The sequence below is a fragment of the Furipterus horrens genome, unplaced genomic scaffold (genome assembly GCF_987537825.1).
Source record: "Furipterus horrens unplaced genomic scaffold, mFurHor1.1.pri manual_scaffold_5, whole genome shotgun sequence".
Classification (NCBI taxonomy): Eukaryota; Metazoa; Chordata; class Mammalia; order Chiroptera; family Furipteridae; genus Furipterus; species Furipterus horrens.
In genome coordinates, this window is record NW_028327175.1 from 116768621 (window position 1) to 116789094 (window position 20474).

Consider the following 20474-nt stretch of genomic DNA (forward strand, 5'->3'; position numbering starts at 1 on the left):
TACACCCAGCACCACCATCGTGACCACTGCAGAGGTCTGTTGTAAAACAGCCTTCTTGAAAGTAGTTCCTTTTTCTTTTTTTACATTCACCCTAATGCCATCTGCTATCTACTGTGACACACTGTGGTGGCTTTCTCCCTCCCCTACCCCAGCACCTTCAAAGGCAGGCCAGATGGGAACATATCTGGGGGGAGTTCCTCTCACCCCAGAAAGGCCTGAGAGGGGGTGGCCAGCTGTCACAGCTAGCCATGGATAGGGCCAAATAATCTCACCTTGGAATTTCTTCTCTGCAGTTGACCTTAATCTGTGTTGTCCAATACAATAGCCTCTAGCTATATGTTCCTGTTTAAGTTAATTAAAATTGAATAAAATTTAAGATCCCAGATTCTGGATGATTCTGGGAAACCTGTTGTTTTGGAATGTTGGTACCTAATTCAAAGGGAAAATGCTAGCCCTTGAAACCTGCCTGCAGACAAGTTGGTTGTCAGTGTGCCCCACTTTTTCCTACCCAGCAGGCATGCTTGGCCTGCCTCCCCCTCCCTTGGACAGTTTTTGTTTGTTTGTGTTTGTTTGTTTTGTTTTGTTTTTGAGTAAAGCTGAAACTTGTACTTAACAAGAGTTAAAATTCATCATGCATTAACCAGCCACTAGAGCTTAGTATCTTTTACTTTGGTGTTACAATGCTGGTAGTCTTCTCTCACGCTCTCTCTCTCTTTATTTGTTAAGATTTTATTTATTTATTTTTATAGAGAGGAGAAGGGAGGGAGAAAAACATCATTGAGAGAACCATCGATAGGATGCTTCTCAGACTCTTGACTGGGGACTGAACCCAGGCATATGCCTCAACCGGAAATCAAACCAGGGGCCTTTCACCCTGCAGAACGATGCCCAACCAACTGATCCACACTGGTCAGGGCCTGGTAGTCTTCTCTTAATCAGGAATAAAACCAAAAATAGAAGAGAAAAATATTTGATCAAAAGAGAGACAATTGGATAAATGTCTACTTGTGACCAGAAGTGTCTAAGGCAGCGATTCTCGATGTGCCGTAAGAATGTGGTCAAGGGCACTGGCCTCTTTTTCTTAGATTGTCACATAAAAAAAATTACAACAGTCAACACAATAGCTGTTTAGTGTGACTGAATCAAAATTATGCCTTTTTTTTTTTTTTTGGTCAGATCAAAAAACACAGTATTTTTTTGGTGTGCTGCAGAATTTTAGTAATTAGTTTATGTGTGCCACGAGATGAAAAAGGTTGAAAAATCACTGGTCTAAGGGAAAATAATTAAAGGCATGATGCAGAGAAAATTGAGGATGAAGAGGAAGTAAAGTCACTAACTTGATGATAATGCCAGAGAGGAAAACAAAATGAAGTTAGTTCTGTATTGATAACAGGGCTTAAGAGAAACAAGAAATGATCTCAAATAAAAAAACATCCAAAATATTGAAATGGCTTTATATTTGCCTTAGATACTGACTCGAGACTAATAACTAACGTGGTAAGAAGCATGGTTTTTGTGGGCATCGCCTCCCTTCAAAGTGAAAACTGGATTAGATTAGGGATATCAAATGCAATACCCTTCCTTTCTGGCACCCAAGGCAAGCAACAGATCAAGGGACTTACTTTCTGAGACTGGAATCTGGTGACCCTATTGTACATAGCCAGGTGGCCACTACCCATAAACCCCTTTGTTCCTCAGATCAGAACCCATTTGCTTTTAGTTTTGATACTACATTTCATGCCTCCCAGGGATAGAGAGCTATGTTCATGTAACAGATGTATTCAGTTAATATAATTTTTAAATATTTCATTGGAAATTTCTTACATTTTTTCAAAAGAAATATAAATGTTAGTAGGATCAATAGAAATCACTTCAATTTACAGTACAGTCAAAGATAAATTATCAATTAAATCATGGTTAGCATTATCAATTCAAAGTTAATGCCTATAGAAATCCTACAGGCACGCTGAGCTACTCTTCTATTATTTGTAATACAAATTACACAATGGTGTGTTTCCACATAATTTGCTTAGGTTCAGGTAAAACTTTTCAAATAATGGAACATTACCAATACCTACAACTAATTAGGATATACAAATATACTGGATAATATGTATTATACAAACTGATTTATTACTTTTAAAATGTAAGCACAAACCAGGACAAACTACAAGCCCCTTGAGTGAACTCTAGTGAACTGCTCAAATATTCAAGTAAATAAGAACATAAGCATGATGTTAGTAACTGAGACAGGCCAGTAAGCCAGGACAAGTGGAAGAGGGAAACAGACAGATAGCTGAGAAAACTGACGCAGCAACGAGCAATTTATAGCCAGATACAGAAGGTCACCTCCCTAGAAGCAACATCTGGATCTCAGCTGTATTTCAGCCCCAGGCCCAGAAAAGCAGCAAAGCCAGGTGGGCAATGCCAGGACCCCAGCTGCCATGACTGATGACCCCTGGCCCTGGCGCCAATCAATCAGTGGAGACCACAACCCTGAAAGGGCACACCTGGAAAACAGATGAATAGTCTATTGAAATCTCCCTTAAGACTACCTCTAAACTCCCAGCCAAAACAAACAAACAAACAAAAAACCTTCAAAATGAAGAACCCAGCTCCTGCTCTCCCTCCCTTCCTCCTCTTTGGCCCCCACAGGCATGCATCTCCTAAACTCTAAGGGACCCCATGAGACATGCAACCGGGACATGCAGCTTGTCCCAGGCTAACCCCTGAACCTGTCCCCAAAGTCCCCTTTCCTCTGACTTCTCAGTGAGCCAAAGCAGCCCCACCTAGTCTCTCCTGTTGCTTCTTCTATCCTAGGCACATCCTCATTTCACTGTCCCCAGTTTTAAAAAACACTCTCAAAATCACCTGGACTCACACTGTAAAAGCTATCCTGCTTGAAGTCCCACTCTTGCCTGGTTTCTGTCCAGGGCGGACTTCACTACAGACTGTTATGTAGTTTCTGCTGCTGTTCCAGAGGAAGGGAAATAAATTCCTGTGAGGATGGGGTGCATTCAGGGTCCAGCCAGGTCCTGAGAAGCTCACACGTGAAACTGCCTACTTTCCTGCCAGCAGCTCCACATACACAAAAGCTTCTTGCAGAGGTTCAGCCCTGCCATTCCCCTGTGTGGCTTAACCCTGATGGTTGTACCTGCTTGTTGGCTGACTGGACCCTGAGGCCAGGATCAGGCCCATGTGGTTCATCATTATGCATGAAATTGAGGGCAGAGCTTTGGCCACTGTGTGCTGGTCCAGGAGGCCAGGAGGCTGGTGCCAGAAAGGCTGCTACCTCCTTAGCGCTCAGCTATCCATCCATGCTCACCCCACCCCACCTGTGTACACATATGGCAGCACCGAAATCAAGAGAGCAGAAGTGAAGGGGAAGCACAGAGGGCTGTAACAGGTGCCTCATACTCACCTGATTGTTGTTCTGACATTGAGCAAACATGGTGTGTGAATAAAGGCCTCACTGATGTTGTTCTGGGAGAGCAAGGTGGGTACGCTGCAGACCTGCTCCTGCCTGCTATGGTCTGTAGTCCCCACTGTGACCTTCATCAGAGCCAAGAGCTCACCTCAATAACCTGGCCAGGGAACTAAGTTTTGGGGGAGAAGCAAGTCCAAAACTCACCGCCAGATCTAGACCTAACCTGACCTACTGGGGAAAAAAATCATTTGGTTTAAATTCCACCTGCTTCCCTCACTTTCAGTCTTATTCCCGGTTCTCAGCTAGCCATCTCCCTGTAACTGGTCAAGTCATGTGCTGGGGACCAGATATCCAGCATTTTTGCTCTGTCATCAGTATGCTCTATGACTTGGACACTTCCCTCAGCCTCCCTGGGCCTTTGTATCCACCACCTGTGCACGCACCTACACACGGACATGAAGTTTGTCCAGTGTAAGGAATGAGCCAACCGGAAATGGCCCCTTCATCATTATCGTTATCATTGTGAAACCACCCCACCCAAATTATGAAGAGCATGGGAGTGGGGACTTCTCTTTAAATTGGATATTATCACAAAATGTATCCACAAGCTTGTGCTATAAAGAGATAGAGTTGGGGCAAAGAAACCTGATCCTTCTCCCTCCTGGACCTCAGGAAGGCCAGAACATTATCAGCCTCCCACAGTAAAGCCCAAACCCCAACTCAGCCCCCACCTGTACATGGTGAAGAGCTTCTTACCAATTCATCGCTCAGATTCTTATTGTCTCCTTGGAATATTCATGGAGGTAGCAGTGACACTCTGGTCTTATATAACTTTCCAAACCCCTAAACCTGTTGTACACACACACACACACACACATACACAGTCACACTCACTATGACACACAAACATACAAGTATAAAAATTGTTCAGGAGTGTTCAGGGCAACTTGGTTCCCGGATACCCAGCCCCTATGGTATGGGTGAGAGTGGGTAGAGGGAGGAATTGGCAGTGACCATCCCTCTCTGCAGCAGCGAATGACACAGCAGTGCCTACATCCAGCTGTTCTTCCTGACTGCTGACCTTGCAGGCCCATAGCACCCCAGGCCCTATCTCACCCCTAGATCCTTGGCTTAACTAGAGAGGCAGGGGTACCCCATAGACTTCCACTCGTATCTCCACCTTATGGCTCCAATCTGGCCACTGAGCCCTCAGTGAATCATTTCATTCCTCAATGATCACTCCATGATTCCACTGTCACAAGTCCCAGAGCACCTTGGAGCATCAGCTCAACCTCACACTTAGGGTGTGTGTATGGGGGGTGGGGGGGAGTTGGTAAAGTACAGAGAGGTTGGAAGTCACCACAAAAAGGAGGAATAGACACCAAAGCCAATGCCAGTCCTGGGCTGCTGGTCCAGGCACCTGAGAGGAATTTTAAGTTCCTAGGAAAACACTGCCCACCTCCTACCTTCAGAGTTTTAGGGTATAAAGGGTCTACTGGTGTTGGTGTTTCTTCTAACCTATGGACCCTTCAACTTCCAGCTCTTCCCACGACAAGTCAGGTCTAATTGTTAAAGTAACACTTGTCCCATAAGACTCATTGTTTCTCAGTGCCCCTGACACACGCACACAGAGCTGCCCCCATAATTTCTCTCCCAGACAGGAGTTTTAGCCCCACATGAACTGAAAGGCTGAGCACAAAATGAAACTATGGGGCTCATCATCAGTAATTACTCAAGAGTTTCAGGATAGTGGTAGCATAGCATTTAACCAACCAGGCTCAGAGCCATTATGATGACTGTACATGTCACATTCTTCTCACACGCTGCTTCCCCAGGGCTCTCTCTTTGGCCCAGGGAGGATGGAACAGAGCCTAGTGCATGTGGAGAGATCAGCCAGCATGGGGACTGTATTGGTGGGAGAGGGGAGCACTCAGTGGGAAATGGGACTTCAGGACCTAGCATCCCCTCATCACTTACTTTCACTAAACTTAGAGTTGCTTGTGGCTGTTCAAAGGGTTGTGGCTTTGAGGGGAGGAACAGGTATGAGAAGAGTATCAGAGGAGCAGCCCTTCTGCCACTTCCACAAAGTCCCTTTGGCCACAGTTCCCTTTGGGGCGTTCACTGAGCCATTCACCTTCTCCCAGATCTTCCCAGCACAAAGTCCAGCCAATGCTTCTGCACAAAGGGAGGTCCAGCTGATTTAAGAGCAGCAGAGGAGGGACTGCCTTAAGGAAGGATCCGGGGCTGACTGACTGTGTGTGTTGGTGGGGAAACAAGACAATCATAGGGGCAGGGGAGGAAAGACAGGAAGAGGGAGGTGTGAGGGTTCTGAGAGGGGAGGGCACATCCCTTCCACTCTGTGGCTCCACCATTCTCTGAACTAGGGAATCTCTGAGACCGAGAATGGGCCTCTTCCCTGAACCCCATCAGCCTGAGACAGAGGAGGGGCAGAGAGGAAGTCCAGACTGGGAAAGCACGTTGCAGCATTTCCCGGAGCTTCCAAGAAATAAAGTCATCCAGTTGGGGGTCAAGGTACAGGGGAATGTCCACCAAGTCCCCTGAACAGAGTATACCCCAGCTCCAAAATTTAGAGAATGTTCTATAGCAGATCCAGGCTCAGGACATGGCAGGAGCTGCAAGACCCCTTAGGTGGCTTTGTCCCACATAGCCCTGCTCACCTCTCAGTTCCTCCCTAATATCCAACTCTGGACCAAAGCCCCACACAGCTCAGCACAGCCGTTGCCGTGCCCTCTCTGTTAGTGTCACAGGACTGCCAGAACAAAGCACCACAGACTGGGTGGCTAAACAACACAAATTTAATTTCTTACAGTGCTGGAGGCTAAAGTCTAAATCAAGGTGTTGCCAGAGTTGATTCCTTCTGGGGCCTGTGAGGGAAGGATCTGTTTCAGGCCTCAATCCTGGGCTTGTAGATGGCTGTCTTCATGTTCACATTGCATTCTCCCTGTGTATAGGTCTGTCTCCTAACTTTCCACTTTTATGAGGACTGGTTATATTAGAATAGGGTCCACCCTAGTGACCTCATTTAACTTGATTCCCTTTATAAAGACCCTGTCTCCTATTAAGGTGATATTCTGAGGTTCTAGGGGTTAGGGCTTCAGCACATGAATTTCAGGGGAGAAACACAATTCAACCCTTAACATCTTCAAAGAGAACCTAGGCTCCTGAGAGAGGCTACCCATGTGAGCCCCACACAGGCAGATCTACAAATCATACTTCCTTGGTGAAAGTCTCATTTGGGTTAACTAGACCCCAGCTGATGTCTCCCTGCCCCTTAGGAGCCCAGTCAATTGTCTGAAACCCACTTTCCACAGCTAGGAAGTCTGGATCCTTCCCTGAGCTTTGATTTCCAGGGTGGTAGAGAGGGAGCTGCTTTTACTTGAGGTGCAAGTATTATTTCTGGGTTTTATCTCCAGAAGCCTGGTTCCCTGACCCCATATAACTGTCAGGCCTTCCATGACTGTCTCACAAAGGCCACCATCTGAAGACATTTTAGTGCACTGTATCATTTTTTAATAGCTTTAGTGAGATATAATTCAGACAACACAATTCATCCAGTAAAATACACAATTCAATGCCCAGAACTATTCAAACATCACAATTAATTTCAGAGCATTTTCACCCACAAAAAGTTTTTGTACCCCTTAGCCATTATCCCCAAATCACCACATATCCACTCCCCACCAGACCTAGGGAAACACTAATCTAGTTTTTGTCTCTATAGATTTGCCTATTCTGGACATTTCATGTAAGTGGAATCATTCAATGTCACCTTTCTGTGTCTCGCTTCTTTCACTTAGTGTAATATTTTTAAGATTCATCCAGGTTGCAGCATGTGCCAGTGCTTCATCCCTTTTATGGCTGAACAATATTTCACTGTATGGATAGACTGTATTTTGTTTATCCATTCATCTCTTGTTTCCATATCATGGCAAGTTTAAATAACACTGCTATGAACATTCATGTACAAGTATATGTGTGGACATGTTCTTTCTCTTGAATATATATGTATATATTTTTTTCCCTTGAAGAAATGTATATGCTGATCCTTTGCCCATTTTAAGGTTGTTATTTGTCTTTTTATCAATAAGTTTTAAGAGTAGTTTATATATTCTGGATGTGAATTCTTTATCAGATATATCATTTGCAAATCCTTTTTCCCATCTGTGAGTTGTCTTTTTAATTTTTGGTGTTCTTTGAAGAACAACAGTTTTAAATTTTGATTATGAGACTGCCATTTTTAAAATAATATCAATCAAATTGACATGGCATTTCTGTGTCGTAAATAATACATTATTAAAGATAGGAGAAGAAATATCCATGTAGCACTGAAAACAGCCTCAATTTTTACATTGGACACTTTTCCTCTGGGTTCCCCATCCACCCACCCAACTTTTGGGTTCCTCTGTCTGCTTGCTTCCTCCTCCCACTCATTCTCCTTCCATCCCCTTCCCTGAGGTCCATCAACTCTGGATTCCAACTCCAGAATGATTCAGGTCTGTCAAGTTCCTGCCACCCAAGGTCTATCATTGCTCAGAAGAAGGGCTTTCTCTCCATTCATTTTTATTGTCCTGTGGGTAGAGCTGATAAGCTTTTAAAATGCAAGTTTTCCCCTCCTTGCACTTTGAAAGGATCCTGACAGAGGCCCCGATAATTTTCTGGAGGCTTAGAATTCTCAGGTCATGAACTGGTCAAAGACACGCACCTGGCTGTTGCCTTCGTACCGGTCTGCTTGCCATGACCAACAGCAGGCACTGCCACTGCTCACTGGAACTGTAGCCCACAGCCTCAGCTCCAAGTAGCACTGTGGGGCCATAATGCTAGATAGCAACCCAAGAAGAGGCCACTAAGTGACTGCAACCATGGGGGTGACCCTCTCAACCAAGGCCATCAGCTTGATTCTGTAGGAGGCATGAAGAAGTTGGCTCCTGGGAGAACATGGCAGAGACATAGAAAAGCCACAAGACAGAGGGGCCCATCCCCCTTGCCCATCAGATCACCTCACCCCAGCTTGTTCATATGCAGACTCCTGGCCCCACCCTGAGTGAAGATTCAGGGTGAGGGCATGGGGTCTGCATTGCTTAAGTTCCCTGGGTGATTCTGATAGGGAATATTACAGACGCATAGTTCCAGAGGCACTGATTTAGAACCTGAATCCTGTGGAGAGTGAATGAGATGGCCGGGGTTTCACCCACTCATCACACAGGAGTGCTGAGGAATCAGTGACCCTGGATTAAGAGGGAACTACAGACACCCCAGTGTGGAGGCAGAAGAGATTTTCAAAAGTAGGAGGGTGTCCTAGTGAATGGGAACAGTTCTGGGTCCAGGGTGGTGGCCAGCAATGAGGTCCAAGGACCAAATTGTGAAAGGTCACCATTTGTGGCCACTGGTGTCACCTAGAACAAGCAGCACTGGTGCCCAGGGTGTGTCTCAGAGCTGGATCCCAGTTCCTCACCCATGTGGTGTTGACTGGGACCTGGAAGCAGAAGAGGGTGAGAAACTTCTGGAAAAGGAAGGGGACTGGGATTCAGTCTCCCAATCAGGTCTATCCTCTAAAGACCCAAACAGACATGAGCAGCTGTTGCTCCGCGGGGTGAGGGCTACAGGTAGTCAGCCGGTTGCAGTCGTTAGAGAAGCCAGCTATTCCGGGAAAAGGACAGACCTGAGGGGACAAGGTGTGGCAGGGCCACCCACTTCCTGTGTGGGGTCCCAAGGCCAGTCTCACTGTCACCCACCTAGATCCAGCTGAATCCATGCTGAGCCCACCCCTAGGAAAAGAGAAAGGCTTAGCAGCGATCACAAGAACCCAAAGATCCGCGGTGGGAGACCCAGCCCCCTCAGTGTAGCATCCTGTACCCCCTCAGCAGGAGATGACGGCCCCCACCAGCAGGGGCAGAAGGAGTAGCAGGAGGGACACCGACCGCAGTCCGGAGGCCTGGTTGATCTCGCACTGACAATTGCAGGGTCCGGGCTTGAGAGTCGCTTTGGGGGGCCTGGGGTTGCGAGGGCCAGCGCTGGGGGCCAGGCAGTCCAGCCACTGGGGTCCCATGGGTTGGGGGGAATCTGGCTCGGCCTTGATGCTGCCCTTGGGAAAGCGCCAGTAGTAGGCGCCCTTGAAGAAGTAGGTGTCACCTGTGGGGCAGGTGGAAACGCTGCAGGACTGGTCCAGGCTGCCCCAAGACCCTCCACTCTTGAGGGCTCCCCGAAATCTCCCAGGATGACCTCTAGCCCCAATCCCAAGGGCCCGCAGCTGTCCCCGCGTGCTCCCCTACCTGTGTTGCTGACGGTGACATCGTCAGGGGCATGAGGCGCCCCCTCCCAGAGACTCAGGTCTCGCGGGTAGCCAGGGTCCGGGCGTGCCGCCGCCTCGTCGTACCGCCAGTAGCGCTGGCCCCGGACCAGGTAGGTCTTCCCGTTCAGCGGCCAAGAGAACACCGCGTCCACCTCCTCTCCCGGGGGCAGCCCCAGCTCGGCCAGCGGCCGCGCGGCGCCCTCTAGTTGCCGGTCCTGGAACACCCAGAACTGGAGGCCTGCAGGGAGGTGGCTTGTTGAGCAACTGTTCTGGTGCCCGCGCCGGTACCCGCCTGAGCCCCACTCACCGCTGAAGAGAAGGATTCGGCCGTCTAGATGCCGAGTGTAGGCAGCCTGGATGGTCTTCACCTGGGCAGGCAGCCCCTCCCAGAAGCGGTGGAGACGGGCAGGCCGGGGGGACACCAGCTGTCCTGAGGGTTGTAGGCGCCAGAACCAGGGGCCTGTGGGAAAAGAAGGGGTGGGCATGGGGCATGAGATGGCAAAAGGTCTTGTCCCTCAATGTGTTGCTGGAACTTAGTGCTGGGTGGGAAGTCCATCTGGAAATCAAGGCTCCTGTGGCTCTAGGGTGACCAGCTGGCCCAGGACTTTCCTTCTACCACCACCCCCACTACCGCCCCCATATGGTGGTGGTGGTGGTGGTGGTGGTGGTGGTGGTGGTGGTGGTGGTGTGTGTGTGTGTGTGTGTGTGTGTGTGTGTGTATGTGTGTGTGTTTCAAACACAAGCAGAAGTTTATTTAGAAAGTCACACCGGTAGAAAAGAAGCCCTGGAAGAAGCAAGCCAGCTGGGCTCTGTGGGCTCAGGAAGCAAGTTACAGAGGCAAAAACGGTGCCCTTGGAACTTAAGAGAAAGAAAGCAAGGCCTCCTGGCACAAAGAGAGAGGGGAAGGCACGGTGGGGCTTCAGAAGGTGAGCAGGCACTAGGGAAAGAAAGGGTGTGGGGAAAGGCAAGTTCAGGGTGCTCAACAGAGAAAGCCACCCCACTCCCCCAATTTGAAAGTCCCACATCCTGGGAAACCCCACAGGTCCAATGGGTCACCCTAAGTGGGTAGGAAGCCAACTCTATGAGGTCAGGGGAGATCTAAAGTGACTCACCTTTAAAGAAGAAGGTTTCTCCACGGATGTTGGCTATGGCATCAAAATTGCCATCACATCGATCAGGGACAGGTAAGGAGGGGCTGAGGAGGAAAGCAAGCATCAGGAGAAAGGGATCAAGGTTCCTCTCTTTAATTCATATAGATGACAGTCCTATGGGGCAGGGACTCTCCATGCCCATCTCACCAAGGAGGACACCAACCATAGGGAGCTCACACGAGATCACAAAACTGGAGGGGGACTCACCGGTCTGGGGGCAGGGCAGGGGGCAGGGAGGGAGGAGGAGCCAGGGGTTTCCGTGTGGGCTCATCATAGGGGGTTTGGGGTGCTTTCCCTGTAAAGAGAGTCAGAGAGGTGTGGGTTGCCTTACCCTGCTACAGAGGCCACGAGGCAAGAACCACTCCTCCCCCAACTCCCTGTACCATAGAGCTGCTGCAGGCCTTCACGGTCATCCTGGGACAGGCGGTACTTGGTGGGATAGCCCACAGGGCCCTGGTAAAAGGGCCTCATGATAGAGTTAGGCGCAGAGGAGTGGCCCAGGCCCAGGGCATGGCCAAACTCATGAACAGCCACAGCAAACAGGTCTGTCCCCTCACCATCTAAGAAGGAAGGGAGAATGGGCTAAAGCTGTGGCAGCAAGGAAAGGGATAGCAAGGAAGCCCCTGGGAGTGAGGGCCTGCTGGCAGATAGGAACAGCCAAGAGACCCTCCAGAGAGGACCACAGCCTCCTCTGCCCAAGAACCTCCCTGAGCCATTTCATCCTTCCTGTATGAGTTCACTTATTCAGCAAATATTTTTATTTGAAAGTGCTAGACACTGGGATATCGAGCTAAAAAGATCCACAGAGCAGGTTAGGGAAAGCGCAGGAGGAGGAGACAGTCTGGACAAAGGAAGGGTGAGCTTAGAGTGATGTAGGCCCTGCCCACAGGAAGGGACAACTGTGCATACAAAAACATGGGGGCAGGGGAAGCAGAAGCCTGAGGATGCATACAGTTCTCTAGAGGAAGCCCCACCCCTTGGAGTTTCCCCCTTCCCAGCTCCCACCTGTGGTCAGAGGTCTCCACCCTTTCTACTACCACCCACCAGGAATGTTACTCAGTCTCCTTGGCTTCTGCTCCCAAGACCCTCAGAACCCCGGTCCCACCCTCAGGATCTTTCCTCCTCCCCCCTCCTCCCATCTGCACCCCTGTAGTGCCCACATCCTCTCTATTTCTATTTTCCTCCCCCATCTCTCCCTCCCACAGCTTCCACCCCTCCCCACCTCCCTGGAGTCCTGGCCTCTCCTCCCCACTACAGCAGCCTTCATCCATCTCCTCAGAACCCAAAGCTTCAGCATGCACTCTCTGACCACAGTCTGCTGGCCTCCGCGGCCAGCCTCACTCTCAGCCTCTCTGAACACAAAGGCCTCTTCCTTGGGGACCCAGCCCAGGTGCAGAAGCAAGCCTCTTCACGCTCCCCATTGCTGGCCAAATCCCAGCTCCTCATCCATCCATGAGCTGCCTGCTGGCTCCAGCTTAGCAGGTGAGAGGCCAAAAGAGACAGAGACAGCAAGGAGGGAAGCAGCAGCCCCCAGGAGGCAGAGATTTCCCCAGATGTTGATCTACTTCATGGAAATCTCTAAGGTCAGCAGTGTTGAAAGTGGGTTTATTGCAAGTGGCCTGGTGTACTGAGAAGCAACTTTCTCTCGGTCGCTAAAGGCCCCTAGATGAGAGTCTACGAAAGAAATGCGTAAGTCATAAGAGGAGTAGCAAATATTTGTCCTCATTTACTTCTCACAAAACCTCTACCTCCAACCCCATTTTACAAGCCAGGAAACTGAGGCGTAAAGAGGTCAAGTTAAATGACAGAGCTGAAACTAGGGCTGAGTACTCTGGCTGTGCTGACCTGCTGTCAGCAGTGATTTCAGGTGGGCTTGGTCACACTCATACGTATCGATGAGTTCCCATGTTCACTGTGGGTTTTCTCATTGCTCTGAGTCCTTTTTCTGAGAAGTTGGAGGAAGTTTGGTGTCTTGATCAGGTAGATCTCTTTCATCTCTCACCCCCGCCCCCTTCCCGCTTTACTTCTCCTTTGGCCACAACCCTTCCTTGCACACTTCTCGTGCTATGCAGCTGGGGGAAATTACCCAATTGTGCAGATTCAGTCCCAGGAGATTTGTCTTTGGGGGTTCTCAACACCTCCTCTCATCCTTGCCCTAGACCTCAGGAGGAAGCTCCTTTGTTCTCTGTACTCAGCCCCTCAGCTCTTAGATGACAAATGCATTTTCTAAGACAGGCCATCCTATGTAATCTGTAACTTCCTGTGCACCCAGAACAGATAGCTTCATCTCCCCCATGCTCACCTCCTGCATCCTGCCTGCCCTATTCAAGGACCTGGCCTCACTCACCTTCTCTAGAACAAGAAAAATCCCCCATCTGTCCATTCATTTCTGCATCCATCCTTGCTACCATCCATCCATCTTTCTGTTCATCCATCCACATGGCCATCCATCTGTCCCCCAACCCTTTCTTTCTATTAACTCATCCAGCATCCCTGAATGCTCAAGACTTCCTCATCCTAAGATGCTCCCTGGACCTATTTGCCCCCTCATCCACACCCCTCTCCTTCCCCAGCAAGTTCTTTGGTCAGTGACCTAAATTCAGTTCACTTCCTCAGCTCCTCTCATGCCTCACCCCACTATGATCTGCACTCTACCCCACTCACCAAGCCTACAGGCACTAAGGCTGCTTTGTCCCCAGATGACCAAATCCAAGCCCATGTAATTTACTGGATTAGTTTGCCATGTCACCTACTGCTGACCACTTCCTCTTTTGCTCTTGATCACCTTTTGGCCTGTTCTTTCCCTATTTCTTTGATTCCTCCTCCCCTGGTGTTTTCCATTTTACTATGGGGTGCTCCATAGCTCTGTACTTGACTTTCACATTCTACAATCTCCTCCTTACCCTAGTATCTCTGACTCTTAAACCTGCCACCAGGCCCAGCTCTGATAGCAGATGCCAATAAATAGAGCTCTACTCTGGGTCAGGTCCTGTGCAGAGAGCTAGAGGTGAATCACTCATTTGATCCGCAAGTCCACACTACCAGAAGGTGCTGTTATTATCCCTATTTCAGATGCAAAGACTGAGCACACTGAAGCCAAGTAACTTATACACATAGCAAGCAGAGGATCCCAGCCTTGGGTTCCACCTGAAGTTTGCATTTGTAAATGCTGTGTCACAGTCTCATGACTGTGGATGCTAGCTGCACTTGCCCAAATCACCTCGGAGCCTGTATGCCCATCCCCTGGTTGTCTCCTTCTCCAGAACATGACTCTCTCTCCCAGGCCACCCCTGCCCAGCAGGTCGCAGCTAATGGCCGATTGATTTGGGACAAAGAGAGCTGGGTACCTCATCTCCAGGTAGGGCTAACCCTGTGGCACTGTTTGTGCTCCAGACCTCTGGAGAGGGTCAGGCTCCTCTGGAGCTGAGACCACAGCCTTGCTCAGCTTCTTTCCCTAGTCTTTTTATGCTTCCCTTTCCCCTGAGAACTTGCCCCTGAGAAACTGCTTGCATAAGAATTTTCATCTTGAGCTTCGTTTCTGGGGAACCTGACCTAAGTCAGAGGAGTTCAAGCTCTAGAGCAACATACTGAACTACCTGATGCACCAGCTGCAGACTGCGCATAAGCACTGTAAACACACACTCCCACCTGAACTCATGCCTACCTGGTCCTCCTCCCCCACACTTCCCACCTGCATTAACAGGACTCTGTCCTCTAGGGGCCAGCACCCCACCCTCCTATACCATTTCCCCCTAGGATCCAGTCAGAACCCAATCTTGCCCATCCTGACTAAACTTCCCTCAGAGTTACCCACTGCCCTCCATTCACCACTCCCCATGCACCCACCACCATTTCTCACCTTGACCCTGTAGCAACTTCCTGCCTCCCTGCCCCTATCTTGCCCTGCACTGCAGCCAGTGCTATTTCTAGAATGTAAAACCTTCCCCATCTAGTGCCTTCAGAATCCCACAATCCAGACTCCTCCCTGTGCTCTCCAAGGCCCTTTGTGATATGATACCTTCCATCCATTCTCTACAGTTTCCCTCCAGACACTACTTTTTGCCTTCTAGCCCCTAATGCCCCACACCATTTCTCACCCCAGTGCTCCCATCCCTAACCAGCCCTGACTACTCTGAACTCAGCTGCTCACTGGCTTGCCCTTTCATATTGTACCCCAGGAGAGTGTAATTTTGTGTGCTAGTCAGCACTCACAGTGTGTGTGTGTGTGTGTGTGTGTGTGTGTGTAATTAACAAAGTCATTGCTTACAGGAATCCCCCTTAAGCCAAAAGCCTCTGATCAGTCATTACTCTGAGCACCCACAGGGTCGAGGACTTCCCTGTTGTGACTCCCTGCAGTTATGTGATCGTGAGTAGCAACTGCCAATTACTCTTCTGACTCAGCTTCTGGACAGAACTGTGGTTTTGTCTCTTTTTTTTTTTTTTTTTTTTAAGATTTTGTTTATTTTTAGAGAGAGGGGAAGGGAGGTAGAAAGAAAGGGAGAGAAATATTGATGTGAGAGAGGAACATCAGTCAGTTGCCTCCCATATGATGCCCAGACCAGGGACTGAACCCAAAACCCGGGCATGTGTCCTAACTAGCAATCAAACCGGCAACCCTTCTCTTTGCGAGAGGATGCGCAACCAACTGAGCCACACCAGTCAAGGTTGTTTTTGCTTCTTTAAGTCCTCAGCCCCAGCTCAGAGCTGGGCACCTGACAGGACTTTGTGATGGGTAATTTTTTATGTCAATTTGGCCAGACTATGGTGCCCAGTTTCCTGGTCAAACACCAGCCTCAACGTTGCTGTGGAGGTTATTTTGTGGATGTGATTAACATCTACAATCAGTTGATTGTAAGTAAAGCAGATCACTCTCCATACTGTGGGTGGGCCTCATCTAATCAGTTGAAGAGTTTAAGAGCAAAAACAGACTTCCCAAAGAAAGAATTCTGCCCCAAGACTGCAACATAGAAATCCTGCCTGGGTTTCCAGCCAGCTGGCTTGCCCTACAGATTTTGAACTCAAGACTGCAACATCAGTTCTCACCTGAACTTTCAGCCTGTGGGGCCTGCCTTACAGAATTTGGACTTGCCAGTCCCACAGTTCCATAAGCCAATTCCTTAAAATAAACTGCACACACACACACACACACACAACACCCTATTGGTTCTCTTTCTCTGGAGAAGCCCAACTGATACAGCCTCCATCAATAGATGTAATTTAAACCTAATTCTTAAGGACAGACAGACCTGGGAAGAGGATCTCTCAGAAGAAGGGACATTGTACCTTTTGACCCAAAAGTCCAGATTTCCTCATCATCGAAGTGAGTGTCTCCAGAGATGGGATGCTCCCCGGGGAAGAAAGCATGGGCTAGGGTCCCCCCTTGCCCATCGAAGGGGTAACTGTCCTGGTGGTAGGCCCGGGCAAAGCCGATGAGAATGTCAGGCTCCGTTGGGCTCTGAGAACCCATCTCCTGGAATCTGAGGCCTGACTCAACACCCCAGGTGGTCAAGGCATGGTGCATGAGAGTCCGCACAGTCTCCTGGCTCAGTGCAGAGCTCTGGGGGAAAGACTGTATCCTGGGGAAAGAGGAGTGGGGAATAAGGATGGCCAGGGAGACAGAGCCTAGGGCCCAGCAGGCAGGCCCAGGGTGGGGTGGGCATCAAGACCTACCTCCATGTCAGAGTTCGCTTCTTCCAAACACTGCTGCTCAGAGCATAGCGGCGGCGTCGCCTTACCAGCCCTGCCACCCCTAGCACATCAGGCAGGGAGCAGCGGGGCTTACGCATGGTGGTCATTGTCATTGGGTCTGTAGGAAAGATTAGGGGACCGCGATCAGCAGGACAACCTGCCCTAATCATGGTACCAGCTAACTTTCTACATGGGGAAACTGAATTTCAGAGAGGTTAAGAAACTTGCCCCACTTGGATTTGAATCCAGGAAGTCTAATTCTGGAAGCCAGCTCATACCAAATTATGATACTCTCTTTCTGGGCACTGTCACCCTCTGCCCCTGGCCCTGGAGGGACTGGGTGCCTCAGGCAGGGATCTTGGGGTCCTGCTTCCCTGAACCCTGGCAGTTAGACTCAATAAAGGAGGCATCAGGGTGCAGTGAAAACTCCTCTCTTTGAGGCTGGAAACCCCTGGGAGGTGCCCGCACCCCACACCATAGCTCCCAAGACCCCATCATGTCTAAATGAAGTCTAAAGTCCCCAGGTTCCTGTGGCTAGCCAACCCCTCCTGGGTTAGAGATGCCTGTAATTCCCTTGTCCAGCTGGGCTCAATTTGCAGAAGTCTCCTCATCTTCAAAGAAAGGTCAAACCTCACCTCGTTGGTTGAGGTCACAAAGCATAACTGAGCACAGGGTAGATGCCAAACACTGCTGGGCAGTGGACAGGACAGAGAAAGAACCTGTCTTCCCTCATAGCTAGCCAGGATCCCACCAGTTCTCACTTCTTCCCCATTCAACCCAACAGATGAGCCTCTCAGCTCTGCCTCCAAAATGTGCATTCCTGGATTCAACCACTTCTCATCACATCTTCCACCCTAGTCCAGGCCATATTATCCTTTGCCTGGACACTGCAATACCTCCTTCCTGGCCTCTGTGTTCCGCACCCTCCATTCTCCACCAGCAACCAGTGGGAATATAAAACTGCAAAACAGACCAAGTTGCCTTCCATCTTCAAACCCACCCATGGTTTCTTACCATGCTTTGGAACCAAACCCAAACACCTTTCAAGCACCCACTCCCATTCAAGAGTTTGTTTAGCTCCTAAGTCCTCTCTCATCACAGGTGCACAGCCTGTGCCTGCCACAGGGCCTTTGCACTGGCCTGGTACACTTTCCTCCCACATCGTCTCATGTCTGGCTCCTCCTCTTTGTGTCCTATAAGTTTTTGGTATTACAGGAGCTCCTCTTGACTCATATGATACCATTCAGAGGACCATGATCTGAGCAGAAGAGCACCTCAATACAATTAACATTTTATCTTCTTCCAAACATCACTATCTACCCTGACCGGGTGGCTCAGTTAGTTGGAGCATCATTTCGTACACCACAACATTGCAGGTTCAATCCCCGGTCGGGGCACATACAGAAGGCAACCAACAGATGTTTCCCTCACATTGATGTTTCTCTCTCTCTGTCTCTCTCTCTCTCTCTCTCTTTAAAAATCAATAAACATATCCTTGGGGTGAGGATTTTTAAAAAATTTTAATCACTATCCGAAATTTTCTTGCATATTTCTGTTCCTGATCTCTAAATGTATCTGTTTCTCTCTAGAATGTCAGCTCCATGAGAGCAAGGACCTTATGTACTTTTTTCACTGCTGTGCCAGTGGAGGTCGAAGCGGCCTCTCATGTAAGAGATTCTAGAAAAATATTTATTGAAAGAGGAATGCTTGAGAACCTCTTGGATTATGACCTGAGATCAGCATTTTCATAGCTCCCATGATTCAGGTGCATGCTGAGGTTTCAGAACAGCTGGATAATGGTCAAGCTGGGTGCACAGGCAGGGCTAGGAAGGGGCTGGGGGCCACCTACCCAGGAGGCCAGTCTCAGGCAGCCCTGCAAACCTCTGCATCACCTTGATGGCATCCCGAAGCTTTGCAGGGTTCTGCAGCTGGGCCTGGGCTGGGTGGGGTGGTGGCAGGTAGCCATAGCGGGTCAGCCAGTCCTGGACCATAGAAGTGAACAGGTGAAGCAGGAAGGGCAGAGAGGGATGGGGCTCTGCCTTCCCACACCATCCTGGAAGCGCCATCTCTCACCAGTTGGGAACCCAGGGCTCCAGCCCGAGGTGCCTGCCTGCTCCCCTCTCATGGTCCTGGCCTTCCAGCCCTGGGTTTGCCAGTCTTCATCTAGTCCCCACGTCCCCACCCAGGTCCCATTCCAGATCTTTAAATCCGGGCTCCAAACCTGACGGATGCAAGAATCGGGGTCCCCTAACCCCATCCCCAGTGAGTCCCTCTTTGGACATTTGAATCAGCCCTCAGCCTGACCAGATGTCCGGCACCAGCTTCCCCCTCCCCGCGCCTCTGCAAATCCCAGAAGCAGGGAGACCCGCCACTCACCACGCCCAGACTCACGTCCTGCGCGGCGGGCTCGGGAGCGAGCGCAGGCAGCTGCAGCAGCTGGAGTAGCAGCGCTAAGAGCCGGAGCATGCCGCTCTACTACCTGGACAGTCGTGGGGTTCGAAGGGGCCTGATCAGGGCCGCCCTGGGGACCTGGGGGAGGAGCCCGAGAGGATAGGGTGGGGGCACCCGGTGCAGCGTAGGAGGGGAGGGCAGGAGGACTGGGGCTTGCTCTGGGGTCCGAGGCCCTGGGGAGCACGGAGCAGGGGTACGTGGTGTCCAGCAGAGGATCCAGGGGCGCTGGGGTCTCGCAAGAGTTAAGAGAACGCGGGAGGGGTGGAAGTCCGGACTCCGAGTCTCCTGCGACAGCTTCTCGGGGTTCCGGGCCGGTGCCGTCCCGGAGCACCCCGATAGGCAGTGATGGCACGGCCGGGAAATGGCTCAGTCGTTGGATGTCTAGCGAGAAGGGGCGGGCAGGCCAGGTGGTGGCCCCGTCCGCGGTCCGGACCCAGTGACCCTCCTTCGAGCTCGGGGAGGGGCCAGGTTGGGTGCGGCGGCGAAGAGCCCCAGCTGCGGCTGCAAGTTTCTCTTCCCAGATCCCAGCTCCGGTGGGACTCCGGAGGCGAGGCTCGATTCTGCTTTCTCAGACTGCGCAGCCTGGCCGGGGGAGGTGCGGCTCGGAGTCCTCCCCTCCCCCAGCCGCCATTCCGGGAGACCCTACGAAGCGAGGCTGGTCAGGCGTGGAGGGTGTTCCGGGCGCAGGACAGTAGGACGCTTCCCATCTGCGCTGGATCCCGGCGCGCCCCACGCGGGTCGCCGCCAGCGCCCACTGTGTGCCCGGGGGCGGTGCCCGCGGTCCCTGTGCATTCCCCCAACCACTTGTGCTGCGCGGCTCGCAGCCTCTGCAGACTGCGGTTCCGTCATCTCTGGATCCCAGATCCAGGGGCTGCCCCGGACTGTGCTCCTTCTCCGCAGGTACGAGGCGTTTATTACTTAGGAACATCCACGAAAGAGCTCCAGCGCCTGCTTTCTGCCAGGAACGCAGGGAAAGCAGATCCCGGAGGCAGAGATTTAGGGACCCACAGAGCTTCGCCTCCCCTTCGGCATGCAGCCCTCAGGGCTAGGAGGCTGGGCAGCTGGAGAAGTACCAGGAAGAATCAGAGAGTGGCCTTCCCGGCGAGGGACTAGTGTGAGCCGTACAGCTCTGTCTCTGGAGCAGGACAGCCATGGGACTGCAGGTGTGTTTTAGACAAATAAAAAGCCAGCGGGATAGCCAGCTAGAGATGCAAACTAAAACACTTGAGACCATGCATTAGTCCTCTGGGATGCCATATCAAACTACCACAGACTAGGGGACATAAACAACAGAAATCATTTCCTCACAGTTCTGGAAGCTGGTAGTCCCAGATCAAGGAGCATGGAAAGTTGGTTCCTCCTGCCATTTCAAGGTCTCTCTCCTCAGCTTGCAGGTGGCTGCCTTCTCCCTGTGTCCTCACATGGTGTTTCCCCTGTGCCCATGCAG

General features: G+C 50.6%; 1 protein-coding gene across 1 annotated transcript; it reads right to left on the bottom strand.

The window, feature by feature from the left end:
• Window positions 1-7847: 7847 nt before the first annotated feature.
• Window positions 7848-19590, bottom strand: MMP25 (matrix metallopeptidase 25). The gene is made up of 10 exons (XM_090277150.1): window positions 18953-19590; window positions 18426-18558; window positions 16559-16694; window positions 16172-16464; window positions 11272-11448; window positions 11096-11183; window positions 10850-10932; window positions 10045-10197; window positions 9718-9975; window positions 7848-9577 (listed from the first exon to the last, which is right to left on the bottom strand). Exons 1-10 carry the CDS (start codon window positions 19040-19042, stop codon window positions 9306-9308), a joined length of 1683 nt encoding a protein of 560 aa, XP_090133276.1. The 5' UTR covers window positions 19043-19590; the 3' UTR covers window positions 7848-9305.
• Between the last annotated feature and the right edge of the window lie 884 nt (window positions 19591-20474).